The 20,955-nt window shown below is 32.9% G+C and overlaps 1 protein-coding gene across 1 annotated transcript in view; it reads right to left on the bottom strand.

Moving 5' to 3' along the window:
* Positions 1-8,506: 8,506 nt before the first annotated feature.
* Positions 8,507-20,955, bottom strand: part of LOC129234372 (uncharacterized) — an 87,557-nt gene continuing 75,108 nt past the window's right edge. The window contains exons 2-3 of the mRNA XM_054868366.1: positions 13,255-13,359; positions 8,507-9,325 (exon numbers count right to left, since the gene is read on the bottom strand). Coding sequence (XP_054724341.1) covers positions 8,507-9,325; positions 13,255-13,359 — 924 coding nt within the window. The remainder of the gene's footprint in view (positions 9,326-13,254; positions 13,360-20,955) is intronic.

Here is a 20,955-nt window from a genome sequence, read left to right as displayed (position 1 = left end):
TAATCGGTTGAAATAAGAAAAATGCAAGAGCTATGGGAGGGGTCCGGACCCCCTGGACCCCTGCCTTGTGTGCGCCACTGGCAGTGGCACATGTAATGTCCACTGCCATGGCTGTCCTGTGAAGGATGACGGGCGATTCCTTCACTTTTTTACCTAGTTACAAATGCTAATAATTGCTCATTCTAAAGTTGATTCAACTAAGTTGCCTCGAGTGAAGGAGGCCTATGTCTGCAATATTTCAAGTTTATAAGCACTGATTAATAAGCACAGAAATTATTTTCCTTTGACTCTGGCTACAAAAGCTTTCATTCCTACATTCACTGCATTTTAAAGTATAGAGCGGAGGCTGGTGTACACCCCCCCTCCCCCCCGTGGGAATTTTCGACACATACATTTTTGTGTTTGTATTGACATATACTTTAAGGTTTTAGGTGTTTGCCACTTGAAAATTACAGCATATTCCTGAAAAACACAAAAAAGTCATGAAAACTACTAAATATGATTTAAAAAAAAAAAAAAAAATCTGTTCGAAAACGGTTCGATTTTAAAAAGGGGTGAGAGCTTGATCAAGAAAAAGAACCACAGCAGTATTTTTGTTTAGTCCGATATTATTTTTTTTCTAGATCCGATAAGGAAAGGGAGTAAAAAAAAACATAAACACAAACCAACACGAACAATAAACGAATCCAACGAAAAACGAAACAAAGCTAAATAAATATCCCCTCACATTCGTTATCGTGGCGTCACAGTCAAAGGATCACGTGCCTTTCTGACGTCATATGAATTTATCCAATCGCATTTAGGGGTTTTATGAGTTGAGTTTAGGGGGAAATATTTTTAGGAATTGGCAACACTGGGTTTGAAAGCACGTGGCACGAAAATTTTCTTCTCACCGTTTGACATGGAGACAATAATAAACAAGGTTTATCGCTTCTGCTTCTACCGAAGTAAAATTATTTTGTAATTTAATTTTTGATTTTTAACAAAAAATTAGAAAAATGGAATAAGAAATCTTAAGTCTCTAGATTTTCTCCAACATAGGCTTAAGAATTGGGTCAAATATTTTAGGATTTTCTCAACTTTTTTGTTTGAGAAATTTTTGAAATCCTTTCTAGTCGGGAGCTCACGGGTTAAAATTTCGAACAGTATTTGTATCTTTTGCCCCTAATATTGTTTTGGATGAACCTCAACAATGTCTGACGAGAAGCCTTTAAGTTTAAACAGAGGTGGAGCATTGACCTTACAAGGTAAAAGATGTATTATTCATTTTAAAGAAAACAAATCAGACACTATACTAAGGCCATTTTCGGTCCAATCGTTTCAAAAAGTTCGTGACTGTGTTGAAGTAAGACTTAAGGAAAGCACTGATAGTAATAGATTTGAAACAGTATGTAAACAAGTTCCATTGGTTCTCAATGCAAATTATGACTTTTATCATCGCTGGAGTTATCAAAAATTTACAAACGTTTCAAAAATTACAAAACGAGTGCGGGAAGTTGACAGTGACACTTCCAAGCGTCCACATCCAAGCGTCCACACCGATCTGGTTCAACGGGAAATACATTTCCAAGCGATAGCTGTATTTTTTGCAACAAAAATCGAAAGTGGATTCCTTCACAAAAAAATACGAGCTACCTACAAAATGTGTAACTGAAATTGCAGGGACATCCATTATAGAAACCGCAGAAGCAAAGGCAGACGAACACTTGTTGTGTAAACTGAGAGATGTTGATTTCATAGCTCGGGAAGTGCACTATCATAATCAGTGTCGCAAGGAATATACAAGAAATCCTGATAGGCGTCCCCATGCTGATAAAGACAGTGTATCACTTGCACAGCAAAATGTCCACAAAAAAACACTTGAATATTTAAAAAAATATGTTGAAGAAAGTATAATTGTTGATGGTAACGTTGAACGCATGTCGATGCTTCATGAGCGGTATTTGTCATTCATGATTGAACATTCACCACAATTTTATAATAAGAGTTATAAAATTGACAAATTGAAAGGCAAATTAAAGAACCATTTTGGCAATAAGTTATCATTTTGGCAACCAAACTGCAGGAGCGAGCTTGTTTACTCATCATTTATACAACCCGGAGAAACTGTAGAAGCTGCATTAGAAACTGCTTCTTCTGATATGCGAAGAATACAAGAGGCTGCAATGATTTTAAGACGACATGTCCAGCAGACATATGACAGTTTACCTCCAATGCCTTGGCCTCCTTCAGCCGAATTCTTGTCATCAGATTAAACTAAAGCTCCTGATATACTAAGTGAATTTCTTTCTAATGTAACTTGCGGAAAACCACTGAAAACAGCAAATGACAAAATTAAACGTACAGTGAATTCCATCGCACAAGATTTGTGCTATAGCATTACTAATAGTAAATGGAAAATGTCCAAGCATTACAGTTTAGGAATGACGGTAAGGCACCTTACAGGATGTTCAGCTCTTGTAACTTTGCTAAATAGATTTGGTCATTGTGTGTCATACTCGCACTTATTAGAGTTAGAGACAGCTATGTGCAACAAAATTAAATGCAACAACGAAATTCTAACTTCAAATATATCTAAAACAGGTAACATTGCGTCACACTTGTGTTGGGATAACTTTGACTTGAACGAAGAAACACCATCAGGTAGTAGGACAACTCACTCAACACACGAGATTATCATTCAAGAGAGAAGTACTGACTTGCAGACATTTACTAGTGGCCCTGATGTACCAAGAACTAAACAGTGTTCTGTAAAATTTATTGAGGGACCCTTACGACCTTGTTTCATTTCAAGGCATCCTGAGCCCAACACTGATGCAACAATAACATCTTTTGTAAACAGAGTTGCTGTTAACAATGCAGCACAGTCAGATTTCTTCTGGTCCTTTTGTAGATTACATTTTAACCAAAACAACCAAATACCTGGCTGGGCGGGGTGGTTTTCAAAGACTTCAAATTCAGAATGTGAACATAAACCATCAACAGTGGGATACATGGCTCCAATAACTTCACCAATCACAGAATATTCTACTATTGAAGAAATTCTAACGCGATTTCAGGAAGTGACAGAAAAAGTTGGGCAAATCTATACATTTGTAACTTTTGATCTAGCGGCTGCCACAAAGCATATTCTGTACAATGGCACATCACCAAATTTCAAGATGTTGTAATAAACATTGGCGGTTTTCACACAATCTGTTCTTTTTTTGGGTGCTTAGGTAAATTGATGGCTGGTTCTGGCTTTGAAGAGGTTTTAATTGAATCTGGAATATGTGCAAGTGGCTCAATTGCGAAAGTTATGTCAGGAAAACATTACAACAGAGCTCTGAGAGTTCATAAACTTATGATGGAGGCTCTACAAAGACTACTACTTATGATATTCATGACATTGAATCCTGAAAACAATCCAGATGCAGAAGGAATGAAACTGTTTGAAAACTTGGCAGAAAATCCGTCATATTGTCAGTTGACATCTGTCAATGAAAATGTGACGTCAAACGTTCTACAGTAATTACCAAGCGTTCTTGATGGAAGTTAGAGACGGAAAACTAGGTAAGACAGCCCAATTTTGAATTGGTTACGTGGACAAAGTGGCATTGGTTGTAAGGTTCCAGCGAGCAACCAAAGAAAATAACTTCGACTTACATTTGGCATGTTTAGAAGATATGATTCCCCTTTACTTTGCGTGTGACCATCACAATTATGCCCGATGTCTAGTTGTTCACCTTATCAATCTTTTGAACTTGAAAAGTACACACCCTGGAGCTGAAGAACTACTTCGCAATAACGGGTTTAGTGTCAGCAGATCACAAGTTCCAAGTTCAAGGAATTATGTGGACATTACAATAGAACAGACAATTAATAGACATGCCAAATGTACTGGCGGAATAATAGGATTTAGCCGAAATCTCTGGGCATATGCACGATGGTACATTACAAGACATGAACGTGCTAAGTATGTAGAGTTAGCACTTGAAAATGCAAGTATGACTCAGTCATCAGATTACTCTCACCGTGACATGCAATTAAATGAAATCAAACGAGGTGACAAAAGTATTTCGAAAATACTTGACGCTTTTGAACAATACGTTAATCCATTTGAAGTTGAAAACCACGATAAGCTGTCCTGTTTATCATCTGGAAGACCTGTACCCGATTCGGCAGAAGAAAATTTGCTCAACGTAGATATTCTAGGGAAAGCTTCCTACAAAAGTTTTATACATGACAGATTTATTGAAAAGAATAAAAAATTTCATGTACCACTTAAGAGACAAAAGCTTCAAACTTTTAAAAGTATTCAAGAAACGATCACTGTTACTACTGCACAAAACAGATTAGAATTATTGCATCTTTTTATAGTTTAAAATAGTTAAAGGAACAAAAAATTAAACTTTTTTAACTTTCCTTTTTTTTTCTTTTTTTTCTTCAATTTTCTTTATTTTCCGGAATATGCTGTAATTTAAAAAGGGCAAACAACTGAATTCTTAATCTGGTAGGTAATACCAACAAAAAAAAGTATAAGTCATAAATCCCCACGGGGGGGGGGGGGAGGGTTTCATATTGGTGGCTCATGGTCTAGTAAAACTGTCCCCAAAAATGGTATGGAGTGCACATTTTGCAAAGGCCCTTCAAACACAATTTTTGAATGAACAGTAAATTTAAACGAACTTTTGTTGGTGAGTTTTAATAAAATAAGCCAAAAGAAAAATTTGTTCAATTTTTTTTGTTGCGATTTAACGATTTCCTCAATTTAATAATACAATTTACTGGTCCGGATTTAACTGCATTGAATAAAATGCTCCTCGATTTAACGATATTCTTGATTTAACGATAACTTTTTCCAGTCCATTGACAACCGTTAAATCGGGGTAATACTATATTAATATTCAATATTGAAGCCAACTAATATTATTATGGATGTGATAGTTAATGATAAACTAAGCTGTACTAAGAAGCTGCTTATAAAATTTCCCTTGCAGCAATATTAAACCATTAAAATGCCGGTTCAAGTTGGTTTCAGTAAAATAAGAGTAATTTCATGAGTAATTGCCACAAAGAAACTGTTTCTAAAAATCTGTTCAATATTCACACAAAAGTTTTGTTTTAGTTTGCTTTTGTAAAGGCAGAGAATTCAATGATTGGAATTCTGCATTCATTGATTCTCTTCAATCTCCTTTTATTCCACTAATTTTATATAAAATATTTTCTTAATAAAGGCAAATTTGGAATTACGAGCCAAACCGTGGAATTTCAAAGATTGGCTTCATTACAGATTTAATAAGACGATTTACTTTATTTAAAACAGTAGTGGGAGCTGTTACAGCGGGTGTAGAGACCGGATGACCCACAAACTTCTCAAAGCTCTTATTCGCCGGTGGCAAGGTTAGGCCAGAGTTCCTCCAGAGGATGGGCCCAAGTGATGGGTGCTGACCTATCAGCACATAGCTCCAGGCCATCTATATGTGATGCATGATGAGACCCTAATTGGCTGCGTCAGCGCTCAGAACATATTTCATAAAATAGACGTTGTTATGTGTTTCTGAACATGTGGGTTAGGATAACAAAGCATAACGATTGAAGATAATGATGAATGGCAGATTTTGCGTTCGCTTTCATTGAATGTCAAGTTTTGATTATAATTTTCTTTAAGTCACACTGTAAAAGCGATCTATTTGCAAGGTACCTGGAGCCCATACTTGGAATATGGATGCGTTTTTGACTCACGTGAGCACTTTTCTAAAGATGATTAAAAAAATAAATTAAAAATTACTTACTTTTGAAGTAACCCACAATCAAAACAAATACATACAACACTGTAACGTGTAAATGTAGTTGTGCAACAGAGTTATACTACCGTGGGATGTTAAAGGGTAGTATCTTTAGTCTTCAGAAATGATTTTTCGATTTATTTGAAGAAACACGTTTTGGATTTCATACTAATAAAAGGAAAAGGTTGGAATTTGACGTTTTTTTCGTGCTTTATTTTCAGTGGAAACCAAATAAGTAAGCAGTGTACAGTAAAACTAAAGTACAATAGGCAACGAAAATTAAAAAGAAAAAAGAAGAAAACAAGTAGTTACTGCTTTTTACCTTCCCGCGGCAGTGAAGGAAACATTTCTTCAGAGCTGGGTCAAGTAGAGCTTGTTCAAAAAAAAAAAAAAAAAAAAAAAAAAAAAAAAAAAAAAAAAAGTGCTTTACTTACGTTCTCCCGGGGCAGAAGTCGTTGGTTTAGTATGTTGAAAAATTACATTTCTTTTCAATATTAAATGGTTCAAGAGGTTATGTTATAACAAAGGATTTAATTCCATTATTTGCAAATAATAATTTACAAATTTCAATAAAATAATTTTATTTTAGACATTTTGGCATATTTACAAATAGTGCAATTTATACAACGAATATACTTATATTATAAAACATTCACTCCATGTTTCAGTTCAAATGATTTTCCAATGAATAACTAAAAGTTCGTGCATTTTTTTTAAATGTTCTTTTTATTTTAAATTATTAGTATTGAGTAGAAGAAAATGGCTTTAACTTTATTGAAGTAAGTAAGATTGGTTTTTTTCCGGTTTTGTAGAAGTGAACTCATTTTATTATCTATTTATCTAGAACATTGCTAATGTATTCAAGTTTTTTTTCATCCACAGAACATTTCAGTGAATTTAATATTTTTATCAATCAAATGTAGCATTATTTCTGTAGCGTATAAACAATTTCCTTCTGTTAATGGTGACCATCCGTTGATATGCGGTAGAAACACTCTACCAGTAGACAAATCTCTGTGTAATCCTTTTCTTTTCTTAGATGTCTTAATGATTTGTTCAATGATAAAGTCGTTTCTACCATACCATCACGTGGCACTTGAATATCATGATTTTGTGAGGGACAAAACGAAATCGGTAGATTTGAAGTCAAGGTTCCTGTGTAGTGAATACTCTAATTAGAACTAGTTAATTGAAAAGAAATGTTTTATTGATAAATTTTAAAACGTATCGTTGAAATAGTTTTCGCATGCAGACAGCACTGTGAAAAATATAATTGATTGCAGTCCTAAACTAGGATTTATTCTGTCATTCATAAAGCTTTGATATATTTAGAGACAAAATTTGTATCGTTAAATTTTAAGACTTGCATTATTGCTAATTTAAAAGTGAATTTTCGTAATTTTTCATGAAAATTAATGACCGTGCATAGTCATAATCATTATCTCGAAAGACGTGATCGTCAATTCTAAATACAAGAAACCGTATTAACCGCAGTAGTCCAAATAATCGCTTTCATAACTTTCTTAAATAAGACAAAACTTCACACAGTAAATAAATCACACAGTGAATTTGCACAGATAATAAGATCCACTATCATGCCACTTAGAAGACAACCAAGATCGGATTCATTGATCATAATTGCTACAATCTTGAAAGTAGTTTTGATGATAAATCTCGGAAGTGACTATAATCGAGTGACTACTGCCCGTACATATAATTTTCCAAGCAACAATCCGGAGTGTTGCTTGGTTAGTGGTTAATAAGCACTAACTAAAAGGGATCCAAGAATTGACTGTTTGCGGCCATTGGAGCAATCTTAAGTGTTCATGTTTATTGTAGTTTTTTCTTAAATCTTTTCTAAATGCTATCATGTATAGGAATTATTACTTTGAAGTGAGCAACCAATATCAGTTTCAACAGAAGTATTCTTAAACGTAGTATCATGTCTTCTCTTATTCTTTCCTTAAGTTATATACTTTAATTCATTACTTGTAGAATTTCAGAGTGTGATGTTACAAATCATATTTTGAGGTATTCGAAGATTCTACATAAAGCGTGATAACGTGTGCACGAAAAGATTTTAACGTTTTATGACCCGATGGGACTCAAAAGTCCATAAAAGAAGCCTAAATTTCCATTAATTAGGACTTTTTCATTTCTTAATAATCTCATCTTAAATTTATTTCTCAACTCCCACTTTTATATTAGAAAATAATGAAGCGTTTCAAATGCATAAAGGTATGTAGAAAAAAAGTTTCAAAATCTTTTTTCAAAATATAAAGGAATTTGAGCCATAAGGGGTTAAGACATCAAATGAAAAAAAGTTCACAGCAACAACAGAATGATAAAATGCTTTTACAAGATTAGTCAACACATCTACTCGTCAAATAGTATCTTAAAACGATTGTAATTTTTTTAAAACTAAATTGTAGTGGGTAGCTTTTAAAAATTCCAGTAAATGATATTTTTTTTGGTAGCCAGTTCCAAGTAATTTTTTAGTAAGCTAGAATTTACATTAGTTTAACGTAGCTTAGAAAACTTCTTAGGTTAAAGGAAGGACCAATAGAACTTGGCCTTCACTTCAAGCTCTGAAAACACAAAGAAATGTAGTAGGAATACTTCAATTCTTTCTCTTCAGATTGACATTTGGCTTACCGAAAAGAAGACTTTCATGCTCATACATGGCGTCAGTTTCCTGTTAAAAGTAGTTACCCTTTTTCAAAACAATAACAATCAATTTATTTGTCTCTATATAGAGGCAAATCTGGAAAACTTTCGTATCCATGAGGAATATGTACTTTTAAAATTGGCCTCTTTCGTTTTAACCTTGCGCGTGAGTCGCGATGTATTCTGGGGTATCTCGTAGGGGGTGATACTTGAAATTCAACTTTAGGCAAATTATCATCAAAAATATATTTTGGGTTTAACACAGGTTCATCGAAATATTTGTCCGTATTTTGTCCCTGTGATTTCGAATATGTGGATGGATTAGGTACGTCGAGTTGCTGAAGAAGTATAGGTGTTGTTGCTGGAACAGAAGGAAAAGGGCTGCCTTTGTATGTATTGGTGTGATGTTGAAATTTTACATCTGGATCTGTAACAATCCTTTCAGATTCGAAGATAGGACTCGTACCAAAAATAGAGTTTTGTCTGCTAAAATCCAAACTTGGTAACGAAGTCATTGAATTGCTGTTGATGCGTGGAAAACCATTGCTCAAATTTTGCCTGGAGTAGATATTGCTACTGTAGTCTTGCTGAGGCGAATTTCCCAATGATTGCCTGTAAGATACTTTATTCTCATTGTCATTCCTAATTCGAACGTGGGCTGGATCAGCTGACATAGTTCCAGGTTCGTTGGTCATCACTGTTGCCCGGAATCCGTGGTGGTCAGCGATGTATTCAACCCTCCTGTAGATCCCCTTTGGATCGACGAAACTGTACGATCCTGTTTTCGATCCATTTGGATCTGTCTTTTCTTCTCGGGTCTGAAAGGTTCCATAGTCGTCTGTGAAACGGTATCCGAATGTGTAAGGTAACTTTGCTGCTACACCATGCACCTGCCAAGAAATGAAAATATAATTATTTACGAGTGCAATATGACTGATTTGATATAATTTTTGCTCTTCTGTAGTTAATGGATTTTGTGAATTCAATTTTTAAAGTCAGAAAACAAAATCGAATAGCTCAGTTCCAGCTTTCAAAGGCTGTAGTTTCATCCGTATTTTGGAGTCATCAACCTTAAGTAGCCATAACTGAGCTGTAAATAATATGAGTCAAATAACCTCATATAAGTGCTGATGTTGTATTTTAGCGCTCATATATATGGTTAGCTGCTTTCAATTCTGTTATGGCTATCAGACTGATAAGCCCAAAATATAGACGAAACTGCAGTCACTGGATACTGTAACTGAGCTGATAAGTATCGCATACAATTTGTATGATTATTTTGGTGCATCTTTATTTGAGAATACAATAGCAATTTAGTAACTGTGCGAAAATTTACTTATTTTGGTCAAAATCAAATTAATTGCTCCATAGACGAAATAGAATGTGGTGAAAATAAACTTGTCAACTAAGACTGACTAGATCAACAACTAATAAGAGACGAGGTCATTAAATTTTTCGAATGAAAGTTTCACTTGTTCTGCAACCAATACGCTCTTCCACCTACTCCGCTCTCCATTAGAAGAACCCATTTTTTTAAAGCTATTTACAAGTATTGATTATTTAATAGGTGTATACAAGGAACTCATGTGATATCGATTTACATCAGATTTTTTTTCTGAGATTATCTGTGGGGAAGAAGTACATAAGATAAAGTTGGAGACAAATGGAGACCAATGATTATATCTCACTCTTCTAAATCGCTGTATATCCTAAGGACATTCTTTTCATAAAATGATTTTAAGATGTATGTCATAATGGGAGACTAAATAATCATCTTCTAAATTTCTTTCTTTTCTGAGTTGTAGAGTAATGATCTAAATTATATATAAGAATTCAAACAACAAAATTATTTTACACAATGCATAATGCTAACAACGAAGAGGGCCGAAAGCAACATCATGCGAAACATGTTATTTAGTGAAAAACAGATAGGCATGTAAGTTTATATCCCTATTTGCCTACATCTAGAAAACTAAAATGGAAGGAAAATAAAAGAAAGTTCTACAATGGTGAAGGAGGCAAGTGATTTGATTGGTTGCGCCTCACTGCAGAAGTTGCTTCTGGAGTATCTACACTGTAACAAAGAGGATAAAAAAATGCAATACTAGTAGAAGATCTCGAGGAAACTGGATTCCATAAAATTTTCTTGTAACCGATACAGCTTCTTAACTAACGTTTCTGCATTACTTAAGACGAAACTATAACGGTCAAAAGAAAATTATATGGGATCACAGTATGTCCTGTTATGTTCAATGTTACGAATTGAAAACCTCTTTCTAGAGTCTTACAAAACAAACGCGAGACAGTCCAACATTGTAAAAAATGAAGACCTAGAGTGCAACATGAAAATATTTAAGAAACTGTGATCCCATAAAATTTTCTACTGACCGATACATCTTCTTCTTAAGTAATGCGGTAACGTTAATTTAAATTACTGTAATTTACAATTAAGTAACGTTACTGTATTATTTAAGAAGAAGATGTATCGGTTACTAAAAAAATTTATGGGATCAAAGTTTCTTAAATATTTTCATGCTGCACTCTAGGTCTTCATTTTTTACAATGTTGGACTGTCCCGCGTTTGTTTTGTAAGATTCTAGAAAGAGGTTTTCAATTCGTGACGTTGAACATAACGGACCATACCAGTCAGCTCCGAAGGCCGCACGTGGTTTGAGGGCCGTAGATTGAGCACCGCTCTACCTAAACGCTCTTACGCTGTTTCTTGAAAACATAACTCTCTTGTAACATCGATTCTATACAATATTACTTCTTAAAAAACGACGCATTTAAAAAGAATCAGGACCCAACCCTCACCCCTTCGTTATTGTTTTATGTGAAAAACGCCTCTATAATTTGCTAATCAGTTAAATGAGATGCCCAATATTGTAGGTTGGTTTACACCTAATTCTTTTTTAGTTCGAAGTTTGCGTTTTGAAGAAAAACTGAACGGTTGACAAAATGAGAAAATAATTCGAGTAAGATACGCGTGGTTTTAATTATGATAGATTTATGAAGGTTAAAGGTTAAGTTAAAGCGAGCCAATCTTTAAAATGAAGTCTTTAAGAAGAGAAGGGTGCGGCATTTAGCACGTGGGTGGTGTAAGTGGGAGCAATTGTTCTACGTGGGTTTGTTTGGTATGAATGGAGAGGTTCATAATTTATTCATGTAATAAACCTAATTTTATTTCCAAAGTAAAAGTAAAAAAGCGCATAAGCTAATGTAAGATTATTGCTTGTTGTAGAAGTATTAGATTTTTAAACTTTATAAATTTAATAGCTCACAGAAATTTATGTATTTAAGCAATTTTCAGTTTGTGATTTCTGAAGTATGTAAATACGGGGCGCATACGAGAATTCTTCATCAAAACTTCTTTCATTAAGTGTTAAGACATTGTTAGGGCCATGTGTTACTCTGCAAATGCGATTTACAAGAGATTTGTCCGATTTTTTTCCCACAAACAGCATTTTAATGAGTTGAAAAAAGAAAGAAAGTAAAAAGAAAAGAAATGAAACGAATTTTTTTCGCGGCAAAGAGTTTAATTTTTAAAAAAAAAATATTGGTTGACTCCCTATCATGAACAGTAAAATTTCCGTAATGTTTTCTTGAACCACGTTCAAAAATCGGAACATTATCCAGATTTTCATTCAAGCATATAAATAAACACTAAATAATTACTGAAGCATTCCGAGTACAAGGGAAAACAAAGTTGTCTAAGGTAGAATCATTTTCGTGATAAAAATTGTTATTTTGTTTTAATTAAAAAATAATTAATAATACTAGTGCTAAAAATTCGGAACCTGCAGAGTTTTGAAGGATCGAAGTAAGGGTCTTACTACACTATTAGTAACTTTCTCTTAGAATTTGATGTCAGAAAACTGAATAAGTGTTTTTCCAAAATTAAATTAGTTTTCCGCAAAAATAAATAAAAGTTACTTTTGCAAAAAAAAAAAAAAAAACCTTTAATAACTTGTAAAACTTCATTACAATATGACGAAAATTCCGAGATTTTCTAAAATAAGCTAGTAATGACGTCATACCGCTATGAATAACTGCTCGGACAAAAATGATGCTGTGATAATTGGTTAGAAGTATAAAAGGAATTTGCTTCATTAAATTTGAATCCAGTAACATTGAAATTGCGCGCACATTAAATGTTAATTGAAATAATATTCTCAACTTTCGTAATCAGTTCGTAGAAAAATCGTAAATTATGGGATTTTATGTTTGTTTAATTAATATGAAGCTTAGTTTTATTTTAAATATTTTGTGCAATCAGTCAAGTGCATGCGGGGCAAAGTGAAATAGTTCATTTCGCTTACTTAATCGATTATTTATTAAATCACACTAATTCATTTGCATTCGTTCATTTAAAAATTCGCTTATTCATTCATTCATTGACCTTTTTTCATGTTCATTCGCAATTTCGTTAATTCATTCTCATACATTGATCAATTAATTTACTTATTTATTCGTTGACTGTTTTACTTTTTATTCATTCATTATTTTAGCTACTCATTTATCTCATCAAAAATACTTTTAATAATCAGAGAAAAAAAGGTCAATACAAAAATATTTTATTTCTTACTGTGCCTCATGAAAAAAAAGGGGAAAAAATCCACCCTTTTTTTACTGCACACATTTACTGTCAAAATTAAAAAAAAATATTTTGATGCTATTTTTATTATAAAATACATTGTTCTTTTGTGCTGTAATTTTCTCAACAAATTTCCAATTTGTTAATTTCTAAAAAAGTAAGTTATGTTAACTATTTCACTTTACCTCACATTCCTCTATATGAAAGTAGAAATGGTAACCTTACGTTCGTTGGCAAGGCATATCTGCTGACTAAAGATTCAACTTTTTTCAAGTCCGTACTGTATTGGTTTGAGCGATGAATACCTTCGCAGAAGATAATATTCAAACTCTAGAAAAAAGGAAAAAAAATATTAAAATACAAACCAAGATTAGCACTACAGAACCCAGAACTATAAAAATACAAAAGAAATAACAGCTTCAATCATTTCTCTAAGAACACATGAAAGCATAGTTGATCCTTCTGTAAAACGACAATCGCAATCAAAGTCCGTCGCCATGTTGCGACGGAATTTGATTGCGGTAGTCGGATTTATTTGATTTGCATTAACGGTAACCAAGTCTCGACGATTGTCGTGAATCCCAGACTGAAAACGCGATTGGTTTGGGTCTTTGCTGTTTGACGAGGAACAAATCGCAGTTTTCGTTGCCCAAACTACGAGTCTCACGTATAAGAAAATTGTGGACGATCATATTTAATAATCGTCAGAAAGTTATATAGAGGCAGTATTTTTCAAGAAAATAATTGATGATTTTTGCATTACATTAAATTATGCCTTTTTTGATTATTTCCACACAATATTTAATTATCTCGATCTTTCGAGTTAAAGACACATTTGAGCATCGCCTTAACTTTTGATTTAACTATCTACGTGAAACCATCTAATGCACAGACTACGCGTTTTGTATGATTTTACTACAGGGCGGCGACAGGAACAGGAAAAAAAAGTTCCCTGACTTTTCCCTGATTTCCCTGATTAAGTTCACCAAATTTCCCTGATTTACGATACCAATGATAATGGTTTCCTTTCTTTGCCCTACTGTAAGGCATTGCATATTAAATAAAATGCAGCGTTTAAAACGGTTTAAGCTGTTAATTAAAATAATTTTTTGAAAAGATGCTCCTTTTTTTTGGTAAAAATAGTTATTAAATTATCGACCGAGTAATATTATAGGAAATCTAAAACAAATACTTCACTTCCAGGAACCAGTTAACATAAGAATTCTAAGAGAACTTATTAAAACCACTCTTAAAGACATATCTAATCATGATAAAACTAAAAAATTTAAATGGAAATAATCTTGAACTGAACTTTCAAGTAGTATAATTGTTACTGCAAGAGTAGCAAGTGATAGTTAAAGTATAGAAGTAATGTAGTTTTACTAACGTAAAAAATACTGCACCGTGGTAAACGGCAGTATCTGCAGAAATTAGTTTTCGAGATATTTGATAATCTGAAGTAACAGGAAATAATAACATGGCAAAACAAAAAAAAAAAAAAAAAAAAGTCAAAATTAATTTTAGCAATTAAATTAAAAATGCCAAGTGATAACTTTAAAGATTTTTTCAGCATTAATTTAAAAAATAAAAATCCTTTCTTGAAATCGTGATATAATAGTATGCTAATTACTTCAAGACAATAATAAGCAAAAGCAAGGGAGCAAAGTCATTAATGACGGCTTTCTCTTTGCCTGTTGGGTTGTTTATTTTACATAGCATGGAATGCGTGAAGGAAAATTCAAGCTAAGTAAAATAAACAACTTTACAGACACAGAATCAATCTTAAAAAGCTCATCCTAAGATTGAATACTTTGAACTTGAGGAAAAAAGATGCACAAATATTCAGCACTGTATAATCGTACCTCATTAATTTTACTTTCTTAAAACAAATAATTGGCGAAAAATTCGTAGGGAACCAAAGTACTTCATTTTGCAAGGGAAAAAAAATTTTTTTTCTTCATTTGATCAATTTTCCCTGATTTTTTGTTATTTTTTCAAAATTCCCTGATATTTCCCTGATTTTTCCCTGAGTGATAAAGTTCCCTGACTTTTCCCTGATTTCCCTGATCTGTCGCCACCCTGTACTATCTACGTGAAACCATCTAATGCACAGACTACGCGTTGTGTATGAAATGCGTTTTATATGAAATGTGTTGTACTATTTCAAAGGAGCATTCATGCAGTAATTTTGATTACAGAAGAATAATCAACAAAGATAACGCTTGATCTGAAGCTCAGTTAACTATAGCTACAGCATATGAAAGAAAAGTTGATTAAAGCATATTAAAATATCGCATAAAATATAATAGACGTAAAAAAGTCAATTGCGGATCCAAAATAATAGAAATCTTGTCGTTTTAAGAAAAATGTTTTTACAAACTATTGATTTAAAGTTAACATTTTGATGGAGACTATTTATTAGGGATGTGTCCTTTACGTACTAATGGGTCCAAAAGACCGCCTCCTTAAAATGGCGACGATTTCCTAAAAAGTGAACGATCGTTGAGAGATAATACTTTTTTAAGTGTTCTCTCTCACTTATTATTTTTTTTAATTGCAGTGTTAAATGTCTTTTGATATGTAACTTCCATTTTTTACTCATTCAAAATATTTTTTTTTCCTTTTCATTCGTGGCAAATACTTGGAGATAAGATATTTCTATTTAGTAATAATGCATTATTTCATGCAAGTTCATTTTTTTTTTCTTGAACACTGAAAATGTTTTATAGTATAGTATTCAGAGATTTTTTTTAAAGAAATTTTCTGACGTTACGCCAACTTAACTATTTTTTAAAATGAAATAAAGTTTCATTATCTAATTTTATACATTGTTGGAATCAAACGTGGGACCTTTGGAGTGGAAAACAGATGTAAAGTTTTCCCTAGCCGTCCTCGTTCACCGAAAAATATCTTACAAAATGAACTATAATTGATTTCTATATTTTAACGTAAATAAACTATTTTTCGATTTAGTTTTTGTTGGCACATTTTTTTTTTTACTTTTCAAGAATTTTACTTGCTTTTCCTTAAAAGAATGTTACTAATACACTGGAAATATTTTTAATGTACGTAAGTAACTAGCGCAAAAAGATCACCTGCGCCTTTTTTTAAATGAACGAAGTCGTTCGAATGAACGAGTTCAATGAACGGGTTAAAAAATTGAACTCGCCTCTGATGAACGTATCATTAAAAAGAACGACATTGCTCATCTTTACTGTTTATTGATGATTCTCCGAGATCAAAATATTAACTGCTGAGCATACGAGCCTTTCTTACATTTATAAAAATAAGACAAGATCAACTTTTATAATTCTGTATAAGCTTTAATCTTATTTAACATAACAACCGATTTATTGCATAGCTAGTAAATAGCTTCTTTGACAAGTAAATATTAGTATAGCTTTATGTATAAGAGGAGTAAAATATTCTAAGTGGAGTATAAACTCAATATTTTAGAAGCATCACTGAATACCAGCTTATCCCCCGTTATTTTACTATCTTTTCTTTACTTAGAGCTTACTAAGTCAGAAATCAGAAATTCATAGTTTTTTTTTCAAGTTCAATCTGTAATACGATTTTGTACAAGTATGTAGTGTCTTATACATATGACGTACTGTTTATGTATACCTTATTACATCAAAATTTTGGATCGTCAAAAAGATATATTATTTTATCTTAGTTTCCTTAGGTTTTTGACTGAAGAAGTTAAATGAGATGCTGTGTGAAACATCTGTATAAGAGGACAGAAATCGAGTGAGACAGAATATGTTTGATTAATAGATAAATGGATAAAATACTAAATTTTACAGAGCCTAGATGTGCCATGTCTGTATTGCAAAATGTCAGATGTTTATCTGAAAAACTCTTATAAAAGCATTTGGGTCGGTTGTAGCAACGGAGAACATCTGTTAAATGTAAACTAATTACTTACCACACTTGTAGAGATTTTAGAAACTAAACTATTGATGAGTAAAGTTTAGGCAGCATAAGTATGACATTCTGAGGGTTCCCTTTTTTCACACCCAGCTATTCTCCAAATGGGTGGGAAGGGGGGGGGGGGGCATTTTATACAATGTACAGAAATTTATCTTTAAATTTATCCAAAAGAAAGGTGAAACATTGAAATTTTATTTTCATCTACAGCAACTGATGCTGCTCTTTTTCGCAAACATTAGGGATACCAATAGCAAACGGCAAGTTTTCAAATAACTAAATTGAAAAATCATTGAATTATGAATTAGGGAAAAGACTTGAATGTCATCCACAAAATAATTAACATTTTAACAATGCATTACTCACTTTAAAGTTTATAATACAAAAACGATAAAAAACATCAAGAATCACGTAGAGTAAAAGATGTTTCAGAAAACAATTATTCTAAAAATATTAAATTGAAGTATTGTAATTGTTTTGGACATTTATTAAATAAAACCAAATAAAAATAACAAAGGAACCTAGCATTATCTCAAATGCTGAGGTACTTCGGAACATTGTTAACGTGTTTCATCTTGGAAACAATAGAATAAGGCATGTTTTTCGCACGAATAAAGTGTCGCGTAATGGCGCCGTTTTTCACTTACTGCAATTTCTTCTGGAATCGTGACTCCAAAAAAGTCGTTTGCTGTTTTCTTTCTCATCGTTCAAGTTAGGCGGCAAGAATCACGCGATGGATATGAAAAGAGAGTTTTCCACCTGCATTTATATCACTAGCTGTTGACCACTTCATATTACATCATTGCGAAAGTTTTCATTCTTGTATAAAATTTTTTCTCTCTCGTGCATTTCTCCTCTCTTTTGTTTTCATAAAATGCTTAGGAAAATATATCTCTGTTTGTGACAGCTAATAACAGCATATTTCATAAAAGTCATTTTTAGTAAAGGAGAATGAGCTTAATCTGGCCAAAATAACGTAACGCATTATGTAAATGTTTCGGCGACAAATTTATTGTTTGCGGATTTATCTGGTGATTTTGAAAATTATATATATTTACGAGAGATTTGGTGTCAGAACTCACCGGAACGCCGCTACATGACTGATTTTCTGGAAAAATAAATTTCCCTTTCACATTAAATTTACCACTACTCAGTATTTAATCACCGTTTCGGAAGTTATTGAATACTGAGTAATTAATAACTGAACGTTATTCATACATTTTCCAACGAATGGAAAATTTACGAATACATGCTATGAAAACTTGAACCTTTACTTTAAACAACAAGGAATCAAACTATGAAAATATGACAAAATAGCAATATTTTCAGCTAATTCCTAATTTTAACGCATTATTTCTGTTCAATAAAACTGATTTTTTTTTGTATATCGTCGCAGTCGACTTGGCCCAATGAAAATATTCAAAAGTACAAAGTTTTGGTAACAGGTGGTTTGTGCCAGGTACTGATGCAGCATGAAATAAATGTATAACGAATTATAAGCATTTTTAGGGAACCGAAACTTAATTTTAAAAATAAATTAGAGCATTTTTTTCATTGTCTGCATGAATCATAAACATTGAAAAAGTAACGAACGGAAAAATTAATTATTCGAGGGACAGGGCTAGAAAATAATGTTGATTTTTTTAAACAAATAAATTTTTGTTTCGTTTTTATTTTTTATTAATGATATAATTTTCCACCCTTAAGATTACTTTTTCTTGTGTAATATACTAAGTTTCAGTTTTGGTTTCAGAATCGCTATCATTTTACTCGAAACCTAACTTTTAAAACCACTTAATATGCTTTCCACCCAAAAAGATATTCTCATTCAAAACCAGTTTTTTGGGCGTTGAAAAAAAAAAGGGTTTTGGTTTCGAAGAGCATGTCGTTATTGAAGCATTCATGTAATATTCATTACAATTTTTTAAATATGATTTAATTTCAGAATCGTTCGTAGTTTTTTTGTGTGATAACTGGTAGATCAGAACTGCTTTTTACTGAAATTATTCTTGCAGTAACTTTTCAGCACCGATTGCAATCATGATCAGGAGCGTCCTGATAGGTCGCTTGAGATGCTTTGGAGGTCACTGTGACCTTCCAAAATATTTGCTTTTTTAGCAAACTTGGAGACGGCACATCCTTCTCATAGGATTCAGGTATACGATGTTGGCATGTTCATATTTTATCACTCGAAAACATTCGGAGTCTTATTTGATAAATGGAGAACTACTCCCTCCCAAACGTTCAAACTCGGGATGCCGTTGATCATAATGATATTAGAAGCAGAAACGCATTTTAAGCCCTTCAGTTGGAACTACGAAATACTTGACGAAAAATGCTTTTATTTGGTAGACAGTGTACTATGATAAAGAGTACCTTATAGCCAAAATTTCAAGTTTGTAGGCGAAAAAATGAAAGTTATGATACGTCCAATATTCCGGATGTATATTTTTGAAAAAAAAAAAAATTCAGATTTAAAAGAGATGAAACATCAAACAAACTTTATTGTAAAATAGTTCTCCAAACAATAATATAAGCATTTGAAATGATAAGTGAAAGCATATATATATTTTTAAGAGTCAGAAACAAACCTCGCCTATGCGGCGAGAATCCATGGTTGGAAAAATGAGCCAGTCTCAATTTCGCCAATCCCAATTTGTTAGTGTTATCAATGCATAATAAGCAGAATGTCAAGAGTCAACTTCAAAAAAAAAAGTTATTTAATGATTATTAGCAGTTTAAATTTCATATGAGGTGTACCGGACGCCAATTCCGAAGGGGTTAGTGTCAGCAAGCGCTGATAACAGCAAATAAATTCTACGCTGAGGATACTATACTGTTGACCATATTAATCCTGAAATCGCTCACTTAATGCATGCAACAAAACTGACGCAACGACGCAACGTGAAAGAAAATAAATAGAAATAAAGCGAAAGCGCAATTTGAGCATATCAAGAACAACCTTCACGTCACGTGACTTAAAGCCAGCCATTATAAAATGATTGTTTCAAATGGAAATGACACGTGATGCATCCAGAAAAAAAGCAGACAAGCCATTCTATTGCATATCTTCATCGGTTTTTGGAGAGTTCGAATGGATGATCATGCGACCTCATTTCAACTTTTACCGCTCGGAATCGATAAATAACGAAAAAAATATAAATGGAACAACTGCGGTTTGAAATCCGAAAGGATCTCTCTACCATTCTCCAAGGAGGCTTCTTTAAACACACACCCAGGTCTGGGGTCACCACACCTTCTTCGGTCTTTTACCGCGGCGTTCAAAAATCATTTGAGTTGATTGATCAAGTGCTTAAAAGTTGCGCCGCTGCTTTGTAATTGATTTAAAGAGAATATATATCTTACTAAATGGGCTCTGTTTGCATACTTTGTTATTAAATACAGAAAATTAGAGGAGATTTAATGTCTGCTTTGATCTTTGTGAAATACCTATGTGTTACTGCGACGATTGTTGCATAAAAATGGCGAAATTATATTTTGAACTGCGATCACGTTCTTCGAAAAAATATTTTAAAAACCTTCAATTACTAGGCGCAATTACTGTACTTAAAATGACGCAGAATCCTCCGTAACTTTTATAGAATATATCTGCGACCATTTACCCTATAGTTTAAGATGAAATTTTGTAAGTAGTAATAAGCCAATGCTAGAAACAATTTACGCATTAAAACTGACTGGTATCACTTGTAGTCAAATTCGATTAAAATTGGTTTACTGTCCCTCTCTATTTGCTTTTCAATCCAGTCCGATAGCATTCTTCTTGGAGATGCACAGTGTAATTAATAAAGTAGCAAAATAAATAAAAACAGATGCCTCTATTTTGTTAAAATATTTTTATGTTATACTACAATTTACCATGTTAAAACTTATGTTTCGATTCCTGGTTTCAAGAATATTACTGTAGCTCAGAACTCTGCACTCAATTTAGATTATACAGTTATGGAATTTGAGATCAGAACTCTGCTGGAAGAA

Source organism: Uloborus diversus, chromosome 1, assembly GCF_026930045.1.
Source record: "Uloborus diversus isolate 005 chromosome 1, Udiv.v.3.1, whole genome shotgun sequence".
NCBI lineage: Eukaryota > Metazoa > Arthropoda > Arachnida > Araneae > Uloboridae > Uloborus > Uloborus diversus.
The sequence above is the reverse complement of the archived record's forward strand: the minus strand, read 5'-3'. Positions and strand labels throughout refer to the sequence as shown.